At 39.9% G+C, this 24,360-nt stretch overlaps 1 protein-coding gene across 2 annotated transcripts in view; it reads right to left on the minus strand.

Moving 5' to 3' along the window:
- Positions 1-7,545: 7,545 nt before the first annotated feature.
- LOC128693742 (uncharacterized) overlaps positions 7,546-24,360 on the minus strand; it is a 191,068-nt gene continuing 174,253 nt past the window's right edge. For both annotated transcript variants that reach the window (XM_053783591.2, XM_053783593.2), the window contains 4 exons: positions 13,939-14,289; positions 12,754-12,887; positions 8,900-9,146; positions 7,546-8,510 (listed from right to left, as the gene is read on the minus strand). In XM_053783591.2, coding sequence (XP_053639566.1) covers positions 8,437-8,510; positions 8,900-9,146; positions 12,754-12,887; positions 13,939-14,289 — 806 coding nt within the window. In that variant the 3' untranslated portion in view covers positions 7,546-8,436. The remainder of the gene's footprint in view (positions 8,511-8,899; positions 9,147-12,753; positions 12,888-13,938; positions 14,290-24,360) is intronic.

Here is a 24,360-nt window from a genome sequence, read left to right on the forward strand (position 1 = left end):
ATCTCCTGAGGCGCACATCAATCAGATAACTGCTGCAGCGTACGGGCGTGTGGCAAACCTAGATAGCGTTCTGATACCTCGGTAAGGAATACCTGGAGTTTACCTGGAGAGAGTTCCGGGGGTCAACGCCCCCGCGGCCCGGTCTGTGACCAGGCCTCCTGGTGGATCAGAGCCTGATCAACCAGGCTGTTACTGCTGGCTGCACGCAAACCAACGTACGAGCCACAGCCCGGCTGATCAGGAACCGACTTTAGGTGCTTGTCCAGTGCCAACTTGAAGACTGCCAGGGGTCTGTTGGTAATCCCCCTTATGTGTGCTGGGAGGCAGTTGAACAGTCTCGGGCCCCTGACACTTATTGTATGGTCTTTTAACGTGCTAGTGACACCCCTGCTTTTCATTGGGGGATGTTGCATCGTCTGCCAAGTCTTTTGTTTTCGTAGTGAGTGATTTTCGTGTGCAAGTTCGGTACTAGTCCCTCTAGGATTTTCCAGGTGTATATAATCATGTATCTCTCCCGCCTGCGTTCCAGGGAATACAGGTTCAGGAACCTCAAGCGCTCCCAGTAATTGAGATGTTTTATCTCCGTTATGCGCGCCGTGAAGGTTCGTTCAAGACTCTGTACACCATTTACGTCAGGCCCATACTGGAGTATGCAGCACCAGATTGGAATCCACACCTGGTCAAGCAAGTCAAGAAATTAGAGAAAGCGAAAAGGTTTGCAACAAGACTAGTCCCAGAGCTATGGGATTTGTCCTACGAAGAAAGGTTAAGGGAAATTGGCCTGACGACAGTGGAGGACAGGAGGGTGAGGGGAGACATGATAACGACATATAAAATACTGTGCGGAATAGACAAGGTGGACCGAGACAGGATGTTCCAGAGATGGGACACAGAAACAAGGGATCACAATTGGAAGTTGAAGACTCAGATGAGTCAAAGGGATGTTAGGAAGTATTTCTTCAGTCACAGAGTTGTCAGGCAGTGGAATAGCGTAGAAAGTGACGTAGTGGAGGCAGGAACCATACATAGTTTTAAGACGAGGTTTGATAAAGCTCATGGAGTAGGGAGAGAGAGGACCCAGTAGCAATCAGTTAAGAGGCAGGGCCAAGAACTATGACTCGACCCCTGCAACCACAAATAGGTGAGTACAAATAGGTGAGTATACACACACACACACATATATATATATATATATATATATATATATATATATATATATATATATATATATATATATATATATATATATATATGCAAAACAACCACTCTGAAAGAATAGAGAAATTCCAAGCATAGTTCCTTGATAATGTGAGTAGTCACGAAAGCGCTTAGAATTTCTCTATTCTTTCAGAGTGGTTGTTTTGCATATTCTGAAATCACCTGTTTACTGTGATCTTATTGTGTGTATATATATATATATATATATATATATATATATATATATATATATATATATATATATATATATATATATATATATATATATATATATATATATATATATATATTATATTGTGTATATTGAAATGCACACACGTCAGTGCATATACTCTCTGTGCATTATGTCGACCTTCATGCAGGGAAATATTTACATCTAGATCTGAAGATCTCTAACGCTCAGTGCTGCGCTAGCTGAGTTCATTCTCCTCATTCATTATGCTGGTTTTTGGTTCTGAACCATAAAGGGGGGGCGGAAGAGACCAAAACAAACCAATTGAGAGAGAGTTATATCTCTGGGTATATACAACACACCGAGAACTATGCATCTCTTTGTATATACTCTAAGAGCTGCATAACAATAAATGTTATATGTTTTAGAAGGTTAAGTAATTCTTGATAATGTACATTTGAAATGCAGCCTTAACGACCAGCGAGCCGTCAATAGTTTTTAAGCACTCTGCTGTCTCACTTCCCATGTTTCTCGTATACAGGCAACCCGCATTTTACAGCGCTTCACTTTACAGCGTTTCACTAATACAAAGGTTTTCAATTATACTTATTCTTCAAAGGCTGTGATTCACTTTACAGCGATTTTCACATAACAATAGTCCTAAACCTAACCTGCTGTATAAGCGGGGCCCTATTATATTAGTAATTCCTTGCTTTAACCATGGTGAATACAAGGGAAAGAAATCCTGTCGATGTCAGATATACAATTCACACAATTTCAGTGATTTACAACAAAACTTATATTGTGTCTAAGCCCAAATTATGATATACAAAACTTCTATTGTATCTAGATCAAAATTTTCACTATTTTACACAGAACTTTCTCTCTAAACTGAATTTTGGACAAAATCTTAATATTGATAATGAACTAAAAAATCAAGATTTTTTTTCAAGTAATATTTTCATATTTTCGAAAGCAAGTTCCCACTATTGTTATGAGTTACAGACTGTCAACAAAGAAACCTCTGTTAGTACAACATTTCACCCACTGGGTGAAACCTCGTTGGGTGAAGCCTTATATTAAAAAATTCCTTTGCTGAAATTGGTCCTTTTTTTTTACGGCCTCTGTCGTCTCGTAGCAATTAATTTACACAAGGATTTAGTCTTATAAAATTAGATTATTTACAGGTGTAAGAGTTATTTGCATAATTTATCATTTACATGCGTTCGAAACACTAGCTCATTTACAGGTGCTTGAAACACTAGGTCATTCACAGGTGCTTGAAACACTAGGTCATTCACAGGTGCTTGAAACACTAGGTCATTTACAGCAATTTATTTACAATGACAACAATATTCGTAAACAAATATCTGTACAATATATACAGTACACATGTATTGTCTTATAAGAGTATTTTATTATAATAAATTAATAATAAAAAGATATGACTATAGTTACCGAATGTTGAAAAATTTTATTACATCGTTTGATTTCGTCAGTGACAAAATAAAGTTAATGGAATAAACAAAAAAAAAAAAAAAAAAAAAAAGGAAAGCGTATACCATTAAAATTTCTGGGTAACTAGTGTATTTTTTTATCATAATTTCACATGAAAAAAATTCATGTGAGATGTTAAACAATGTTACTTAGTAGCCTTCAAAGATAATAATAATAATAATAATAATAATAATAATAATAATAATAATAATAATAATAATGCCAGTTACTATGCTAAAATAGTTACTTTGAAGAACATTACCAAGTAAAATTAATCCTTATGCTCGTGAGACTTAAGAGTTACACAGACATATGTATCGACTAGATAAAAACAATTCCTGTGACTTAAATAATTTTGGAATACATGCACCAACGATAATTATTATTATTGTTATTATTATTATTATTATTATTATTATTATTATTATTATTATTATTATTATTATTATTATTATTATTATTACTATAATTATTATTACTAAAAAAATATATAATTTTTCTGGAATGTAATTAATATTTAATTATGACATTCAGAAACAACACTGAAATACTTTTTTTTGTATTATGCAATCTAACAATAATAATAATAATAATAATAATAATAATAATAATAATAATATAATTATTAATAATGCAGATTCTTCTTCTTATCATTATTATTATTATTATTATTATTATTAAATTTAAAAATGCCCATAATGTCCCATATAAACAGCTCTTGAAACCTTGACTTATTCAGTATTCTTTGGTACAGGAAATTAAATCTTTCGTGTCGAGATCTTTCAAGAAATCATTCGATGATTGATGCTGAATGCAATCATATTGCACTCTCTGCAACATTTTTTCACCGTGAATAGAGAGGAACTGAAAAACCAGAGTTGTTATTATTATTATTACATTCATTGAGTACTAAACCCGTAGGAGTCATGCAACACTTAGGGTAAATGAAGGTAGTCAGGCTGAAAAAAGTGGAAAGCATATGGATATAAGAATGGAGTAGCAGTGCAAATAGGCCTGGAAATATAAACACATATGCAGTATAATGTGATCCTTTATTGACAACGTTTCGCCCACACAGTGGACTTTTTCAAGTCACAAACAGATCTAGATCTGTTTGTGACTTGAAAAAGCCCACTGTGTGGGCGAAACAGATCTAGATCTGTTTGTGACTTAAAAAAGCCCACTGTGTGGGCGAAACGTTGTCAATAAAGGATCACATTATACTGCATATGTGTTTATATTTCCATTGTGTCGGTATTTTATACCATTTATTCCCATCGCAAATAGGCCTACTTGGCCATTTCAGGTAAAGTCGGACCGAAACGTCGTCATAAGCTTCTCTCTCCCATGTGCGGGTTACTTGTGTATAGTTCCAGTCACGGTATTGTGTCTTGTTGTCATTTAGGTGGTGAAATTTGTTTTGGCTTCAGGAGAGTAGAAGTGAATATAAAGTCATGTAGCAGGATTACACTGTAGAGTTGCAGAATATTCGTTGTACGAAGAGCTTTGTCAAGTCATCAATAAAGCTTGATAAAGCTTTACGCAGAGCGAGCTACAACTTGCGTGGGCATTACGCCTTTTAACCCGAGATTAATTTACTTTATGTCGAGTCGAGTTAACAGGAATGTTCTCTCATATGCCAAGATTAATTTATTCAATATTCGGATGAACGGACAGAAATTAAAAGTGTTTATTTTCTTTGTAACGAGGAATATTAAATTTTACGTTTGAATTCTAAGGTCAATGTTTTCTCATCTGATCATCAGTCACTGTTAGTTCGCTGTGACCTTTGACCTCATTACTGAGCTTGAAAAAAAAACACTTTGGGTTTAGCGCACCCCCAATGACTATAATAAAAATAATAATAATACAATTAAGGTGGAATGGAATGAAATGAAATATTGGAATAGGTTTAATTTCTAAATTAGCCTTTTTTTTGGGGGGGGGGGGGGGCAGCGGACGTATTGTGGGTTGCAAGCTCTTTGCAACCTGTCCGTTGGTTTTTCCGACGTTTGCCGTTATTATTGACTTCTGTAGCAGCTCCAGCACCTTGTGTCAGTACGTTGGGACAACCATGATTACGTAACCTGTGGCATTATTTGTATTGGTCAGCCCGGCAGTTCTAGCTCCTTGTGATGAGTGCTATCTATATCATTATTGGTAAAGCGTGATGCTGCGAGAGAGAGAGAGAGAGAGAGAGAGAGAGAGAGAGAGAGAGAGAGATGAAGATAAAAATATATAAAGATAGAGCAAGACTTACAGAGCTAAAACAATACAAACAGAAAGATACAGGAAAAAAAGGAGTGAGATATTTCAATCAAACGAAGCTAAAACCTCAATCTCTCATGCACTCATCCCCGTCACAGTAAATATTGACCAGAATATCCCACCAACAACAAAATAAATTTTCAAATTGAATCGCCCTCTTTCGAAAAGTAAAAAAAGAAAAGGCACTTAAAAGTTATATTGCTCTGATTCGCCTTGTAAACATATGACTGGAGATTGTCACGGGCGTGCCAGTGAGCTAGAGGAACCTGACCAGTCATTGAGCTCATTACCTTGGACAATTTTGAAAGAAATGTTGAGTAAAAGTGAGATGAAAGGTTAGAAAACAAGAGTTTCCTGATCTTATTTTGTGTGCTAACACGAATGATTTCTCACTCACACTGTACGCGGAAACACGCTTTAATTCTCGCTCTCACTGTACGCGGAAACACGCTTTAATTCTCGCTCTCACTGTACGCGGAAACACGCTTTAATTCTCGCTCTCACTGTACGCGGAAACACGCTTTAATTCTCGCTCTCACTGTACGCGGAAACACGCTTCAATTCTCGCTCTCACTGTACGCGGAAACACGCTTTAATTCTCACTCTCACTGTACGCGGAAACACTTTAATTATCGCTCTCACTGTACGCGGAAACACGCTTTAATTCTCGCTCTCACTGTACGCGGAAACACATTTCAATTCTCACTCTCACTGTACGCGGAAACACGCTTCAATTCTCGCTCTCACTGTACGCGGAAACACGCTTCAATGCTCACTCTCACTGTACGCGGAAACACGCTTCAATTCTCACTCTCACTGTACGCGGAAACACGCTTCAATTCTCGCTCTCACTCTACGTGGAAACACGCTTCAATTCTCACTCTCACTGTACGCGGAAACACGCTTCAATTCTCACTCTCACTGTACGCGGAAACACGCTTCAATTCTCACTCTCACTGTACGCGGAAACACGCTTCAATTCTCGCTCTCACTCTACGCGGAAACACGCTTTAATTCTCGCTCTCACTGTACGCGGAAACACGCTTCAATTCTCACTCTCACTGTACGCGGAAACACGCTTCAATTCTCGCTCTCACTGTACGCGGAAACACGCTTCAATTTTCGCTCTCACTGTACGCGGAAACACGCTTCAATTCTCGCTCTCACTGTACGCGGAAACACGCTTTAATTCTCGCTCTCACTGTACGCGGAAACACGCTTCAATTCTCACTCTCACTGTACGCGGAAACACGCTTCAATTCTCACTCTCACTGTACGCGGAAACAAGCTTCAATTCTCACTCTCACTGTACGCGGAAACACGCTTCAATTCTCACTCTCACTGTACGCGGAAACACGCTTCAATTCTCACTCTCACTGTACGCGGAAACACGCTTCAATTCTCACTCTCACTGTACTCGGAAACACACTTCAATTCTCACTCTCACTGTACGCGGAAACACGCTTCAATTCTCGCTCTCACTGTACGCGGAAACACGCTTCAATTCTCACTCTCACTGTACGCGGAAACACGCTTCAATTCTCACTCTCACTGTACGCGGAAACACGCTTCAATTCTCACTCTCACTGTACGCGAAAACACGCTTCAATTCTCACTCTCACTGTACGCGGAAACACGCTTCAATTCTCACTCTCACTGTACGCGGAAACACGCTTCAATTCTCACTCTCACTGTACGCGGAAACACGCTTCAATTCTCACTCTCACTGTACGCGGAAACACGCTTCAATTCTCACTCTCACTGTACGCGGAAACACGCTTCAATTCTCACTCTCACTGTACGCGGAAACACGCTTCAATTCTCGCTCTCACTCTACGCGGAAACACGCTTCAATTCTCACTCTCACTGTACGCGGAAACACGCTTCAATTCTCACTCTCACTGTACGCGGAAACACGCATTTGTAAACATGATGGTGAAGCCACATTTGAAAATATGAGCTTAAATATAAAATTTAAATGAAAATCATGCAGATGAATATTTCGCTATAAAAAAGTCTACACTGAATATTCCACGTTTTATTTTATTATTTCCTGTATTTTATTCACTATTATAAAGGGATTTTACCACTCATATAAACTCTTTATTACTTATTCCCAAGTCAGTTTTCAAGGTTGAAAATGTTTATATATATATACATATATACATATATATATATATATATATATATATATATATATATATATATATATATATATATATATATATATATATATATATATATATATATATATATATATATATATAATGTATGAATATTAAATAGTTCTTAACAAGACACTCAAGCATTATAAAGAAGAGAAAGGAAGCGATGAGAGAATATATATATATATATATATATATATATATATATATATATATATATATATATATATATATATATAACATTGTTGGTGGTTCACACACTTAACTTACATTCCAGCATATATATATATACATATAAAAAGAGAGGGCATATTTGTCAGTAAAAAATATGACTAAGATCTGGGATTCACCAGGATAATGTACATTGACTTCACTGCACAACACTGCAGCTGTAAGATGCGCAAGATAAACAATAAGTAGATGTTTCTGAGTAACTGAAGATTATTTGCTTGTCAAGGCTCGTCGCCAACTCATTCTCGTAATAAATTTAAGAAGCGAAACAAATTAACATATACTTTTCTCTTATTTAAAAAAAAATCACAACTATGAGCAGTGTTGATGTGACTGTAGAAAAAGAGGCAATACATGGGAAGCTATTGTTGTCATAGAGTGACAATAGCTGCCACTTCCAGTATCAAGGTCTGTCTTACCCACTTTTTCTCTTGAAGTGAAATCTTGCGGTTTAAGAAACATTTAGATATCAACAGCTCTGGACGACACAGAGTTATGGGTACTCTTTGCTTTCCCGCTTTTAATACCTGCATTTTAACAATCGCATACTTTTTTAAAAGTTTCGGGTTAAAAAAGTAATAGTTTATGTTACGTTGTTGTTATTTGCGGTAAAACACTCGGGAATGTATATTCAATTGCACATTCGTTAAAGTTCTGCACCTGTTCAAACTACCATTTTTCCCCATTAGGAAATCTGGAATGCAAAAAAAAAAAAAAAGACGTCTGTCTAGTTCGAGGAACGTGGACTGAGCCTCGAGCAGAAGATTTGTTTGGCCAAGCAGCTTACAGCCCCATCATCCGTAGGGAATTGAAAGCAGCAGAATAATCGTATGTCCCAGCTGCCTTCTGTTCCTTGTGTATTCGGGTATCATGGGTTGAAAGTCCCTAGTGTAGCAGTAGCAGAGGAAGGAGCCCTACGGCTACCACAGTGAGGGCACTGGACACCGTCGCTGGATATCCTAGAAGGGATAAAATTGTGAATTATTTTCTTTTCAGTGCTTACGAACATAAGTTACCTGGGAGTACATGAGGACAAACTGAAAGCAGATGATTTAGAAATTCCCACCAAGGCTATCTGTCGAAAGGAACTCTCCAACTCTATCTATATTAAGGACTATCATGTATTATCAAATCAGTTCTTATAAAAAAAATCACTTGATGTTTATGTGTGTGCCCATGTTAGTTGGTGTCTTCTCTTACCTCTATCTCTGGCTTTCTGTGATATCTTCGTAAGCTTACATCCTCTTCTACCCATTCTTACTAGCGCACAGTCTTTACTAACCACTCATACAAATCCCTCTTACACCATCCTAAACATCCCTCCGCCCAAACCAGCTTCCACACCCACCTCTACCAGCAGCAGCAGCAGCGCGACCCTCCATGATGGAGGCGTGGTAGGGAACGTCAGCTGGAATGAAGATCTCTGAGCTATCCCAGTAGAGATTGAGGATGGAGGCTGTGCATTTGACGGTGACGGCTCCCCGCCGGAAGAGCAGGCGCGGACGCAGCGGGAAGCGTAGGCCAAGGACCGCGGTCTCCAAGCCGGTCTGGCTATCTTCTAGTGGCGGGTAGGGAATAAGCCATCCCGGGTCCGCCTAGGGAGAGAGTGAGGAGATTATTGTGGATGAAAGGAAGGGGTTAGAGAGAGAGAGAGAGAGAGAGAGAGAGAGAGAGAGAGAGAGAGAGAGAGAGAGAGAGAGAGAGAGAGAGAGAGAGAGAGAGAGAGAGAGAATAAACAAGCAGTATCAACAAAGGGGTTGAACAAATACTTCAATTCTGCAACTGGAATACAATAATTAACTTGCTGTCAGAGGCAGGTAAAACAATGCTAATAACAGCAACAACGGCAGCAGAATCAAAAGGAACAGCAGCAACGGTAGCAGCACACTTCTACGTAGAGAAACGGCAGGAATTACAGCAGCAACAGTAGTGGTACACTTCCATACAGAGAAAAAACCGGAACTAAAGCAACATACTTTTAAACAAAGAAACAACAGAAAATACAGCAGCAACGGTAGCCACACTCGTAATAAATTTATTCCATAAGAATCTTCGAAAAGCAATAAAATTGATTTCCAAGTCAATCTATATTTTCCAGACACAGACTGAGGAATTTCTGTTAATAAAAACTCGCGGTTATTTAGGTTTTATTACTTTAAAAAATTAAATAAAGTGATTGATATCTTGAAGTAAAGATGAAAAGATGGAAAAAGAAGGAAAAAGAAAATGAAAAGAAAAAGATGGGGAAAACAAGAAAGAAGAAGAATAAAGTGATAATATTCTGAAAAAAAGAAAGAGAATTAAAGAAGAAAATGTAAACTAAAAAGAAAGAAAAACAGAGACACGGGATGAGACAAAAAGACAGAAAAGAGAAAAAGAAAAAAGTAAAAAGAAAAAGAATAGAGGAAAAAGAAAAGTGGAAAAAGAAAAAAAAATAATAAAAACAAATAAGAAGAAAATTTGAAATTAAGGAAGAAATAAGAAAAGAAAAAGAAGAATGTAGTATTATGCCCCATATACACAGCTCAGCAACCAAGTTAATATTTAAACATAAGTTGATCCAGCCATCCAGGAGGCACATGGCTTAGAGAACCGAACAATCAACATTGCTCAAGGGGCACATATCAGATCAGTGGGAAATACTGCAGGATTAACAGCATCTGGGTTGTCCACAAGCATGACAGTTACTCTGAATCATGGATGATTCCCTGTGAGTAGCAGCGGCCCACAGTTCCCTACCACAAGACGCTAGGAACATCTGAAAATTTTATCCTATAAAATGATATTCTAAGCTTCTGCCACCAGAACCTCTTCCCATATTCCAAAAGCAACTGGCCAATGTGTAGCAGAGAAATGTCCAGACCTTCCGATGTAAGTGAACGGAGGGTCCGCTAAATTTACTGCTCAGGGCTTGGCACAATCTGCTATTCCATTTCAAAGTGGTAAGCAAATCAGAGAATGAATGGGAATCTATCCCACGGCAGGTGAGTCCTAAAATTCACAGGCCAGTGTGCTAACCACTGGACCAGCTGGTTCTAATAGTGAGTTTCAGAACTCACTTGCCAAGGGTTTGAACGCCACCCGTTCTGTGATTCGTTTCCAATCATGTTATTACGACTTCCTGAGTCACGGTAAAAAGCGAATATATCCAAGTGCTAACACGTGAGTTGGTTTCCTTAATAAATACAAGAATCATTAAAACAAACACAATGAGTAAAAGGACACATTTGCAACTAATGCGACATTATTACATTGAGTGCTACATCGACAAAGGAAATATCAAAATTCAGATGAAAAACAAGCAAATGAAGAGCAACACAGTCGGGTTGAACAGAATAATTACCTGCTAATCAAAATCGATGCAATGAAAACCACCTCATCCTACTCGCTTCAATGCAGAAACATTATCCACTCTTTAATATTCCTTTCTCAATTCAATTCCTTTTTGAAATGGTACAGTCTTTTCCAAATCTATTACATTTCTGCCTTACAGTTTACCTGGTATATACTAGACTTTTCTCCTCTGTAATTCTTACAACCGTGTCCTCTTTCCCTATATGCAGAGGAACCACATATCAGTGTCAATCCTTAGGTAGCTTCCTTTCTTTCAATCATATCTTAATGAAGTGTACCAACCATTCCATCACTTCGTCGAACCATATATTAAAAATGTGAAAAATGATCTACAACCATAGTAACATAGTTATGCAGTCAGTGTTAGAAGTACGTATTTGTTAAAGTTACCATAAAGTGAACAACTTCCTTTTTTTCTTATTACGACTTTCATTATTTTAGTCTTACTCCAATCCATCCTTGATCCTTTCTCCAATTTCATGCTGCTTCCTCTTTCATTCTTTTCTTGCTTGTTTTCTGCTCCAGGTGACGGAGGATCGACCCTTCACTACTCCTTGTGCTGAGTGTCCCACACGGGATTAACACTTAATGTAAGTATAAATATCATTTTTACTCATTCTAAGATAGCTTACTCTTCCCTGTCCCAGGCATGAAATCTTTGCCTTCATTTCATCATCTACGTTAAACAATTTCACAATATTGTTATCTCCATCTCTCTGCTAAATCTACCTCCTTGTCAAACATCTCACAATATTCGTTCTTAACGAGTCCATTTGCATCCTTTGTTCACACACTTTATTTATCCGGCAAAATTTTATCATATTCTCACAAAAATTACTGACTATGCCTTACCTATTCATTTATTTGGTCTTATTTACCATTCCCGCAGATACAATTTTAACAATCTCTCTATAACACACCCTTATTATACTATCTTTACAGTGTTTAAAACATCTCGTATGCCGGCTTTTCTTCCCTAAAATTCATCTCGTCATTCCACCAACCATTCCTCTTCAACTTTTGCACCCGCCCTCCTGAATCACAAACTGCATTTCATCCCTAAACCAGCACTACACATTTTCCCTTACACTCCACATCACTTTCTATCAATCTAGCCAGGCTTTCAAAAGCTGTTATCTTTCACTCGCAACTGTATTTTTAGAATTCATTATAATGCATTCTATTCTCTTACCATTGCTCTAGGTACATCTAAATAGTAATTTGATCTATGAGTTTCTCCGATGAAAACATGTATAGTAGTAGTATATCCACAGAAAACCACACTCATTTGGCTAGTTTAGCAAAAACTAGAGGAATTAACTATTACAGGAAGGACCTACTTTAGGAAGGAACTACTACGGGAAAATGGGTACTATTGTACGACGAGAGAGAGAGAGAGAGAGAGAGAGAGAGAGGGAGAGACCAAACTCTCTAAAACACACATACATGCAGAAGCCTATTCTTTAACTTTTTATACACTAGGCCTAAGACAACCCAGTTGACTGTCCTCGTTGCACACTTAGTACACGTATTACCCAGTTCCTACTTCCAAACCTTCTAAGCAAAACTCATTTATATTCATACCGAGCACTCCAAACTTTCCCACAAGTATTCCTCTCTTTTGCTTGCATAACAAATATTCTCTTAGCTCGAAATTCCCTAAATATTTGCTTAACACCAACGATACTAAAAAGTTTTTATTCTCAGAGTTGAAAAATAATGGAATGATATGAAAGAGGAAATAAAAGGTAATAATACATATTTGGTAGACTGAAACCCGAAAACAGGACGCCGCGAACACAAGTCTGTTCCAGTACCAACGAAGAGTTAATTATTCATTAAGATTACCTGTTCATCGTTGATATAGAAGGTGAGAGTAGCAGGAGGCTGGGAGCGGGGAGACGAACAATTTAAGATGACATCCTCGTGTAGCTGGTAGCTGGCCCGGGCTCCACTGATCACCGGCTCTTCGTCAGGTAAGTCTGCGTGAGAAAGAGAGCAATGAGGGGGAAGTACTGGTGCTTAGCGTATTTGTCTAGCGGTTATCGGACGGAGACAGAATAAAAAGTCACAATACCATGACTGGAACAATACACAAATAACCTGCATATAAGAGACTGAATCTTATAGCAACATATCAGCCCGACTCGAACCATTAACTAGTTACACAGACTAGTGTGGCTAGTTAATGGTCCAAGTCGAGCCGAAATATCGCCATAATTTTCATCTTCCTGTGTGCGAGTTATTTATGTAACGGACGGAGGCTCGAGCCTCTACTACATCTTGTGTTGAATGACCCAACAAGAGTTCAAAGTTTCATTAAATAACTATAATAACCCAAAGAATGAGGAATAAAGAGCCTAAAAGAGAGTCCTAAAACTTCCTTGCCATGGGATCGAACCCCACCCTTTTCGTGATTTGTTTGCAAATGTGTTATTACGATTTCGTGCGTAATAATAATAATGGATGAATATATCATATAGAAACAATATGCAGCATGAGTTGAAAATATGCAGAAGAATGTCTTCAAATTTCTCCAAGTCTCGCAATGTCTCAGTCAGTCTCAACCTTACCTGGGGTATACCTGAAGAGGGGTCTCGGGGGTCAACGCCTCCGCGGCCCGGTCTGTGACCAGGCTTGATGTGGGTGAAGAATTGCTAGAAAACCTTGAGTAGTTTTAAAAACACGACGGACAAATAAAAGAGTGAAAATGGCTTGATGTGGTAAATAAGACTTACGTAGCATGGGCCAGTAGGCCTCCTGAACATATACTTGTATACACCACTCACGCTGCCTTGAGAGTATGGAAGGATTTATAATATATTCTAAATTTTGGTGTCTCACCCCTCATTAGCCTCAGGGAATAAGTGGAAATTGAATTAATGCGTGTTTCTCGCGACTAGTGGACTGATGATCGAACTTCTAGCAATGTTTGCGTGGTATAATCCGCCTGGACTTAGAAGTAAACATAAATGAAAGTCTTCCTATCCTCTCCTTCCCTCCTCTTCCTCCTCCATAAAACAAACTACTCACCCACAACAGTCATGGTCGAGACGTCAGATTCAGTGTGAAAGGATGGAGCTTCTGCTGACACCTCGCAGCGGAAGACCCCCGCCGCCGCAAGCGTCACTCCCTGGATCCTTACTTTGCCCCTCTGCGACGCCGCCGTGTCCACCGTCAACGGGTCGCCCCTCACAGGAAAAGTCTTCACTGGGGGATTCTCAGCGGGTGTCCAGCGGTAGAACTCGTCGAGGCCCAAGTACCACTTGAGAGCGTAGATACTCTCCCCCTCGTCCACGAACTCACACTCCAGCCACCCACTATCGCCCACTGCTACGGGCGATGGTACTCCCACCTTCGTGATGTGTAGGCCCTGGGCCCCATCTGTTAGACAGAAAGAAGAATGTCGGTAATGCACACCTCCTGGCACGTGTTCTCGAGAAGCAAACGAATGTTATGTAAACAGACAAATTTTATGTTACCGTGAGCAAAACACTGAGTAAACAAGATGCCATTTGGGCTCGAACCTGGGTCAGCCAGGTGGCCTCCTCTCACCTTAGCACAAAGGCTGCTTCTGACTAACCCTGGTACAAGCCACCATGGTGTCATGTTTACGCAATTTGTTACTTTCAGGGTAATTTTAGCTCTCGGCTTGCAAACTTACGCTCAGCAAACTTTATTGTGACAACGTTTTGCGCTACGTAGATTTTTATCCAGTCAAAGGATTCACATGTTGTAGATCTACGTATAGAAAAAAAAATGTTGTCAAAACAAAATCATCTCCTGCATAAATTTCTCTTCATTGTCATCGGTAAAAATTTTCTTCCAAATGTATGTTGCAATTAAATAAAGACTGTATTTTAAATAAAAAATGTTAATAAAGATATACTTGTAATCAAATACAAATATGCTGAAATGAATAAGACCTTACTAAGGCATAGTCGAATAACAGTACCAACATGCCTGAGTGATCTCCAGAAAGCAACGAGGTCTCTTCCAAAAATGATAGTGGTGTAAACATTAAATTCTCTAGCCCCTGTTAGGTAAGGTTTTGTTACTATAATCCCCAAGAGCAGATCGACACCTCTCTGATAAGTCAATAGTGTTGACTACCGTTTATGTTGAATGAGAAAATGGGGGTTCAAAAAGTAAGCTACTGTAAGCCAGAGGCTGTTTATTCACGGATGTATAGCACTGGTAAGCCAGCAGTTGTTTGATCACAGGCGTATCTGCTTAGCCAGCAGTTGTTTGATCACAGGCGTATCTGCTCAGCCAGCAGTTGTTTGATCACAGGCGTATCTGCTCAGTCAGCAGTTGTTTTATCACAGGCGTATAGCAAGACACCCTTGTGGCAGCTTAACTACTGAGCGAGTCAGCATCTGACTTAACTACTGAGTCCTCATCTAACTTAACTACTAAGTGAGTCCTCAACTGGCTTAACTACTAAGTGAGTCCTCAACTGACTTAACTACTGAGTCCTCAACTGACTTAACTAGTGAGTCCTCAAATGATTTAACTACTAAGTGAGTCCTCAACTGACTTAACTACTAAGTGAGTCCTCAACTGACTTAACTACTAAGTGAGTCCTCAACTGACTTAACTACTGAGTCCTCAACTGACTTAACTACTGAGTCCTCAACTAACTTAACTACTAAGTGAGTTCTCAACTGACTTAACTACTAAGTGAGTCCTCAACTGATTTAACTACTGAGTCCTCAACTGACTTAACTACTAAGTGAGTCCTCAACTGACTTAACTACTAAGTGAGTCCTCAACTGACTTAACTACTGAGTCCTCAACTGACTTAACTACTAAGTGAGTCCTCAACTGACTTAACTACTAAGTGAGTCCTCAACTGACTTAACTACTAAGTGAGTCCTCAACTGACTTAACTACTGAGTCCTCAACTGACTTAACTACTAAGTGAGTCCTCAACTGACTTAACTACTAAGTGAGTCCTCAACTGACTTAACTACTAAGACTCAACTGTGAGTCCTCAACTGACTTAACTACTAAGTGAGTCCTCAACTGACTTAACTACTGAGTCCTCAACTGACTTAACTACTGAGTCCTCAACTGACTTAACTACTAAGTGAGTCCTCAACTGACTTAACTACTAAGTGAGTCCTCAACTGACTTAACTACTAAGTGAGTCCTCAACTGACTTAACTACTAAGTGAGTCCTCAACTGACTTAACTACTAAGTGAGTCCTCAACTGACTTAACTACTGAGTCCTCAACTGACTTAACTACTAAGTGAGTCCTCAACTGACTTAACTACTAAGTGAGTCCTCAACGGGCTTAACTACTGAGTCCTCAACTGACTTAACTACTAAGTGAGTCCTCAACTGACTTAACTACTGAGTCCTCAACTGACTTAACTACTAAGTGAGTCCTCAACTGACTTAACTACTAAGTGAGTCCTCAACTGACTTAACTACTGAGTCCTCAACTGACTTAACTACTAAGTGAGTCCTCAGCTGACTTAACTACTGAGTCCTCAACTGACTTAACTACTGAGTCCTCAACTGACTTAACTACTAAGTGAGTCCTCAACTGACTTAACTACTGAGTCCTCAACTGACTTAACTACTGAGTCCTCAACTGACTTAACTACTAAGTGAGTCCTCAACTAAGTTAACTACTAAGCGAGTCATCATCTGACTTAACTACTGAGTCTTTCATCTGACTTAACTACTGAGTCTTCAACTGACTTAACTACTAAGTGAGTCCTCAACTGACTTAACTACTAAGTGAGTCCTCAACTGATTTAACTACTAAGCGAGTCATCATCTGACTTAACTACTGAGTCCTCAACTGACTTAACTACTAAGTGAGTCCTCAACTGACTTAACTACTGAGTCCTCAACTGACTTAACTACTGAGTCCTCAACTGACTTAACTACTAAGTGAGTCCTCAACTGATTTAACTACTAAGCGAGTCATCATCTGACTTAACTACTGAGTCCTCAACTGACTTAACTACTAAGTGAGTCCTCAACTGACTTAACTACTAAGTGAGTCCTCAACTGACTTAACTACTAAGTGAGTCCTCAACTGACTTAACTACTAAGCGAGTCATCATCTGACTTAACTACTGAGTCTTCAACTGACTTAACTACTAAGTGAGTCCTCAACTGACTTAACTACTAAGTGAGTCCTCAACTGACTTAACTACTAAGCGAGTCATCATCTGACTTAACTACTAAGTGAGTCCTCAACTGACTTAACTACTAAGTGAGTCCTCAACTGACTTAACTACTAAGTGAGTCCTCAACTGAGTCCTCAACTGACTTAACTACTAAGTGAGTCCTCAACTGACTTAACTACTGAGTCCTCAACTGACTTAACTACTAAGTGAGTCCTCAACTGACTTAACTACTGAGTCCTCAACTGACTTAACTACTAAGTGAGTCCTCAACTGACTTAACTACTGAGTCCTCAACTGACTTAACTACTGAGTCCTCAACTGACTTAACTACTGAGTCCTCAACTGACTTAACTACTGAGTCCTCAACTGACTTAACTACTGAGTCCTCAACTGACTTAACTACTAAGTGAGTCCTCAACTGACTTAACTACTAAGTGAGTCCTCAACTGACTTAACTACTAAGTGAGTCCTCAACTGACTTAACTACTAAGTGAGTCCTCAACTGACTTAACTACTAAGTGAGTCCTCAACTGACTTAACTACTAAGTGAGTCCTCAACTGACTTAACTACTAAGTGAGTCCTCAACTGACTTAACTACTGAGTCCTCAACTGACTTAACTACTGAGTCCTCAACTGACTTAACTACTAAGTGAGTCCTCAACTGACTTAACTACTAAGTGAGTCCTCAACTGACTTAACTACTAAGTGAGTCCTCAACTGACTTAACTACTAAGTGAGTCCTCAACTGACTTAACTACTAAGTGAGTCCTCAACTGACTTAACTACTAAGTGAGTCCTCAACTGACTTAACTACTAAGTGAGTCCTCAACTGACTTAACTACTAAGTGAGTCCTCAACTGACTTAACTACTAAGTGAGTCCTCAACTGACTTAACTACTAAGTGAGTCCTCAACTGACTGAGTCCTCAGCTGACTTAACTACTAAGTGAGTCCTCAACTGACTTAACTACTAAGTGAGTCCTCAACTGACTTAACTACTGAGTCCTCAACTGATTTAACTACTGAGTCCTCAACTGACTTAACTACTAAGTGAGTCCTCAACTGACTTAACTACTGAGTCCTCAACTGACTTAACTACTAAGTGAGTCCTCAACTGACTTAACTACTGAGTCCTCAACTGACTTAACTACTGAGTCCTCAACTGACTTAACTACTAAGTGAGTCCTCAACTGACTTAACTACTAAGTGAGTCCTCAACTGACTTAACTACTAAGTGAGTCCTCAACTGACTTAACTACTAAGTGAGTCCTCAACTGACTTAACTACTAAGTGAGTCCTCAACTGACTTAACTACTAAGTGAGTCCTCAACTGACTTAACTACTAAGTGAGTCCTCAACTGACTTAACTACTAAGTGAGTCCTCAACTGACTTAACTACTGAGCCCTCAACTGACTTAACTACTAAGCGAGTCATCATCTGACTTAACTACTAAGTGAGTCCTCAACTGACTTAACTACTGAGTCCTCAACTGACTTAACTACTAAGTGAGTCCTCAACTGACTTAACTACTGAGCCCTCAACTGACTTAACTACTAAGCGAGTCATCATCTGACTTAACTACTAAGTGAGTCCTCAACTGACTTAACTACTAAGTGAGTCCTCAACTGACTTAACTACTAAGACTTAACTACTGAGTCATCAACTGACTTAACTACTAAGTGAGTCCTCAACTGACTTAACTACTAAGTGAGTCCTCAACTGACTTAACTACTAATTGAGTCCTCAACTGACTTAACTACTAAGTGAGTCCTCAACTGACTTAACTACTAAGTGAGTTCTCAACTGACTTAACTACTGAGTGAGTCCTCAACTGACTTAACTACTAAGTGAGTCCTCAACTGACTTAACTACTAAGTGAGTCCTCAACTGACTTAACTACTAAGTGAGTCCTCAACTGACTTAACTACTGAGTCCTCAACTGACTTAACTACTAAGTGAGTCCTCAACTGACTTAACTACTGAGTGAGTCCTCAACTGACTTAACTACTGAGTCCTCAACTGACTTAACTACTAAGTGAGTCCTCAACTGACTTAACTACTAAGTGAGTCCTCAACTGACTTAACTACTGAGTCCTCAACTGACTTAACTACTAAGTGAGTCCTCAACTGACTTAACTACTAAGTGAGTCCTCAACTGACTTAACTACTAAGTGAGTCCTCAACTGACTTAACTACTAAGTGAGTCCTCAACTGACTTAACTACTAAGTGAGTCCTCAACTGACTTAACTACTAAGTGAGTCCTCAACTGACTTAACTACTAAGTGAGTCCTCAACTGACTTAACTACTAAGTGAGTCCTCAACTGACTTACTACTACTCAACTGACTTAACTACTGTGTCCTCAACTGACTTAACTACTAAGTGAGTCCTCAGCTGACTTAACTACTAAGTGAGTCCTCAACTGACTTTACTACTAAGTGAGTCCTCAACTGACTTAACTACTGAGTGCTCAACTGATTTAACTACTGAGTGAGTCCTCAACTGAGTCCTCAACTGACTTAACTACTGAGTCCTCAACTGACTGAACTACTAAGTGAGTCCTCAACTGACTTAACTACTAACTACTGAGTCCTCAACTGACTTAACTACTGAGTCCTCAACTGACTTAACTACTACTGAGTCCTCAACTAACTTAACTACTAAGTGAGTCCTCAACTGACTTAACTATTTAACTACTGAGTCCTCAACTGACTTAACTACTAAGTGAGTCCTCAACTGACTTAACTACTGAGTCCTCAACTGACTTAACTACTAAGTGAGTCCTCAACTGACTTAACTACTAAGTGAGTCCTCAACTGACTTAACTACTAAGTGAGTCCTCAACTGACTTAACTACTAAGTGAGTCCTCAACTGACTTAACTACTAAGTGAGTCCTCAACTGACTTAACTACTGAGTCCTCAACTGACTTAACTACTAAGTGAGTCCTCAACTGACTTAACTACTAAGTGAGTCCTCAACTGACTTAACTACTGAGTCCTCAACTGACTTAACTACTAAGTGAGTCCTCAACTGACTTAACTACTAAGTGAGTCCTCAACTGACTTAACTACTAAGTGAGTCCTCAACTGACTTAACTACTGAGTCCTCAACTGACTTAACTACTAAGTGAGTCCTCAACTGACTTAACTACTAATTGAGTCCTCAACTGACTTAACTACTGAGTCCGCAACTGACTTAACTACTAATTGAGTCCTCAACTGACTTAACTACTGAGTCCTCAACTGACTTAACTACTAAGTGAGTCCTCAACTGACTTAACTACTGAGTCCTCAACTGACTTAGCTACTAAGTGAGTCCTCAACTGACTTAACTACTAAGTGAGTCCTCAACTGACTTAACTACTAAGTGAGTCCTCAACTGACTTAACTACTAAGTGAGTCCTCAACTGACTTAACTACTGAGTCCTCAACTGACTTAACTACTGAGTCCTCAACTGACTTAACTACTAAGTGGGTCCTCAACTGACTTAACTACTAAGTGAGTCCTCAACTGACTTAACTACTAAGTGAGTCCTCAACTGACTTAACTACTAAGTGAGTCCTCAACTGACTTAACTACTAAGTGAGTCCTCAACTGACTTAACTACTAAGTGAGTCCTCAACTGACTTAACTACTGAGTGAGTCCTCAACTGACTTAACTACTAAGTGAGTCCTCAACTGACTTAACTACTAAGTGAGTCCTCAACTGACTTAACTACTAAGTGAGCTTAACTACTGAGTCCTCAACTGACTTAACTACTGAGTGAGTCCTCAACTGACTTAACTACTAAGTGAGTCCTCAACTGACTTAACTACTAAGTGAGTCCTCAACTGACTTAACTACTGAGTCCTCAACTGACTTAACTACTGAGTCCTCAACTGACTTAACTACTAAGTGAGTCCTCAACTGACTTAACTACTAAGTGAGTCCTCAACTGACTTAACTACTAAGTGAGTCCTCAACTGACTTAACTACTGAGTCCTCAACTGACTTAACTACTGAGTCCTCAACTGACTTAACTACTAAGTGGGTCCTCAACTGACTTAACTACTAAGTGAGTCCTCAACTGACTTAACTACTAAGTGAGTCCTCAACTGACTTAACTACTAAGTGAGTCCTCAACTGACTTAACTACTAAGTGAGTCCTCAACTGACTTAACTACTAAGTGAGTCCTCAACTGACTTAACTACTAAGTGAGTCCTCAACTGACTTAACTACTAAGTGAGTCCTCAACTGACTTAACTACTAAGTGAGTCCTCAACTGACTTAACTACTAAGTGAGTCCTCAACTGACTTAACTACTAAGTGAGTCCTCAACTGACTTAACTACTGAGTGAGTCCTCAACTGACTTAACTACTGAGTGAGTCCTCAACTGACTTAACTACTGAGTGAGTCATCATCTGACAAAGACCTGTGTCAGGAGACACTTTTCTGTTTCTTGACAAAAATACTTCAGTAGTTGTTATACGAATATATAATATTTATGATTTAATTAAATTTTATTTCTACTTTTGCTGCCTGTCAAAAGGGGATGAGTGCCTTTGTGACGGTAAAGGAATCTTCATCCAAGGAATTGGAGCTATCCTTCTCTTTCCTGGATCAAACCTAATTGCTTCCTATTCCCCAGCATCTTTAGGATCTTAATGAATTTTAGTTCAACCTGATGACATTAGAGGGCAGAAGGACCAGGGGAGATATGATAACGATGTACAAAGTTCTAATAGGAACTGATTAGGTGAACAGGAAGAGACTCTTCGATGGCACAGCTGGAAATTAAAAATTCAGATAAATCACAGGGATGTTCGGAAATACTTTTTCAGCCTCAGAGCGGCCAGGAAGTAGGGCGATCTGGAGAGTGAAGTGTTAAATGCATGAACCATACCTAGCTTCATAAATAGACGAGACAGGACACACGAAACCAAGAGTGGACTTACCTAACATCCCTGTGGTTCATCTGAGTTTTCAGCTTCCATTTGTGACACATTGTTGCTGTGTCCCGTCTCTGAAACATTCTGTCTCTACCCACCTTGTCAATTCCTCTCAGTATTTTATATATCGTTATCATGTCTCCCCCTAACCCTCGTGTCATCCAGCAGAAAGGCAGGACCGTGAGCAGATACTCGACCCCTTCCACCAGATACAGGTGAGCACATGTAGACGAGTACACACACATTCGCTTGAAAGGGAAAGGCTGAGAAAAACACAAGGAAAAGAAACCTGACTTCAGTACGAGGAACAACCTCAATTTAAAAAAAAAAAAAGTCAGAGAGTCTTGGCTTCCCCGCTGGAGCTGAAGTGACGTGATAACTTGGCAACCATTACTGTGATTGGCTGGCTAATATCGGGGGAAAGGGAGGGAGGTCCTAGGGTAGGAGTCTACCTGGAGAGGAGGAATATTGTGGTGGGAGGGGAAGGGGTCACAAGGATGGAATGTGATGGTGGGGAAAGGAGGGAAGGGGGGAAAGACGATTGGTAAAGCAGCTTCCCTCTTGATTACAACCCGATTGGCCTCGGATGACCAATTGGCTGAGATACAGACCTTAGAGAGTTGTCTGAGAAAAACCTGATGGATAGTTTTTTTTCTTCTTTTGTCTTTGGGAGCGTATGTACGTGTGTGTGTGTGTGTGTGTGTGTGTGTGTGTGTGTGTGTGTGTGTGTGCCTACTTAGTTGTACTCACTCAGCTCTTGGCACCGCCTCTTCACTGGTCGCTACTAGGTCACTCTTCTTGCTCCATGAGCTTCATCATACCTCTTCTTAAAGCTATGTATGGATTCTGCCTCCACTACATTTCTTTCCATACTATTCCACTTCCTGACAACTCTGTGACTGAAGAAATGCTTCCTAACATCCCTGTGATTCATCTGACTCTTCAACTTCCAATTGTGACCCCTTATTGCTGTGTCCCATCTCTGGAACATCCGGTCTCTGTCCACCTTGTCAATTCCTCTCAGTATTTTATATGTCGATATCATATCATCCCAATCTCTCTTGTCCTCCAGTGTCATCAGGTCGATTTCCTTTAACCTCTCATCGTAGGACATGACCCTTAACTCTGGGACTAATCTTGTCGCAAACGTGCTTGGCTATGTGTGGGTTTCAGACTGGTGCCGCATACTCCAATATAGGCCTAACATACACAGTGTACAGGGTCCTGAACGATTCCTTATTGAGATGTCGGAATGCTGTTCTTCAGTTTGCTAGGCGCCCATATGCTGCAGCAGTTATTTGGTTAATGTGCGCCTCAGGAGATGCACCCGGTGTTATACTTTCCTCAAGATCCTTTTCCTGGTGTGAGGTTTGTAGTCTCTGATTCCTAGGCTGTACTCCGTGTGCGGTCTTCTTTTCCCTTCCCCAATCTTCATGACTTTGCACTTGGTGGGGTTGAACTCCAGGAGCCAGTTTCTGGACCAGACCTGCAGCCTGTCCAGATCCCTTTGTAGTTCTGCCTTTTCCTCGTTCGATTGAATTCTCCTCATCAACTTCATATCATCTGCAAACAGGGACACTTCTGAGTCTATTGCTTCCGTCATGTCGTTCACATATACCAGAAGCAGCACTGGTCCTAGGACTGACTCCTGTGGAACCCCGCTCGTCATAGGTGCCCACTCTGAAATTTCGTCACGTACCATGACTCTCTGATGTCTTCCCGACAAGTATTCCCTGATCCATTGCAGCGCCTTCCATGTTATACCTGCCTGGTCCTGGTGTGTGTGTGTGTGTACTCACCTAGTTGTACTCACCTAGTTGAGGTTGCGGGGGTCGAGTCCGAGCTCCTGGCCCCGCCTCTTCACTGATCGCTGCTAGGTCACTCTCCCTGAACCGTGAGCTTTATCATACCTCTGCTTAAAGCTATGTATGGATCCTGCCTCCACTACATCGCTTCCCAAACTATTCCACTTACTGACTACTCTGTGGCTGAAGAAATACTTCCTAACATCCCTGTGATTCATCTGTGTCTTCAACTTCCAACTGTGTCCCCTTGTTACTGTGTCCAATCTCTGGAACATCCTGTCTTTGTCCACCTTGTCAATTCCTCTCAGTATTTTGTATGTCGTTATCATGTCCCCCCTATCTCTCCTGTCCTCCAGTGTCGTCAGGTTGATTTCCCTTAACCTCTCCTCGTAGGACATACCTCTTAGCTCTGGGACTAGTCTTGTTGCAAACCTTTGCACTTTCTCTAGTTTCTTTACGTGCTTGGCTAGGTGTGGTTTCCAAACTGGTGCCGCATACTCCAAAATGGGCCTAACGTACACGATGTACAGGGTCCTGAACGATTCCTTATTAAGATGTCGGAATG

The sequence above is a fragment of the Cherax quadricarinatus genome, chromosome 34 (genome assembly GCF_038502225.1).
Source record: "Cherax quadricarinatus isolate ZL_2023a chromosome 34, ASM3850222v1, whole genome shotgun sequence".
Classification (NCBI taxonomy): Eukaryota; Metazoa; Arthropoda; class Malacostraca; order Decapoda; family Parastacidae; genus Cherax; species Cherax quadricarinatus.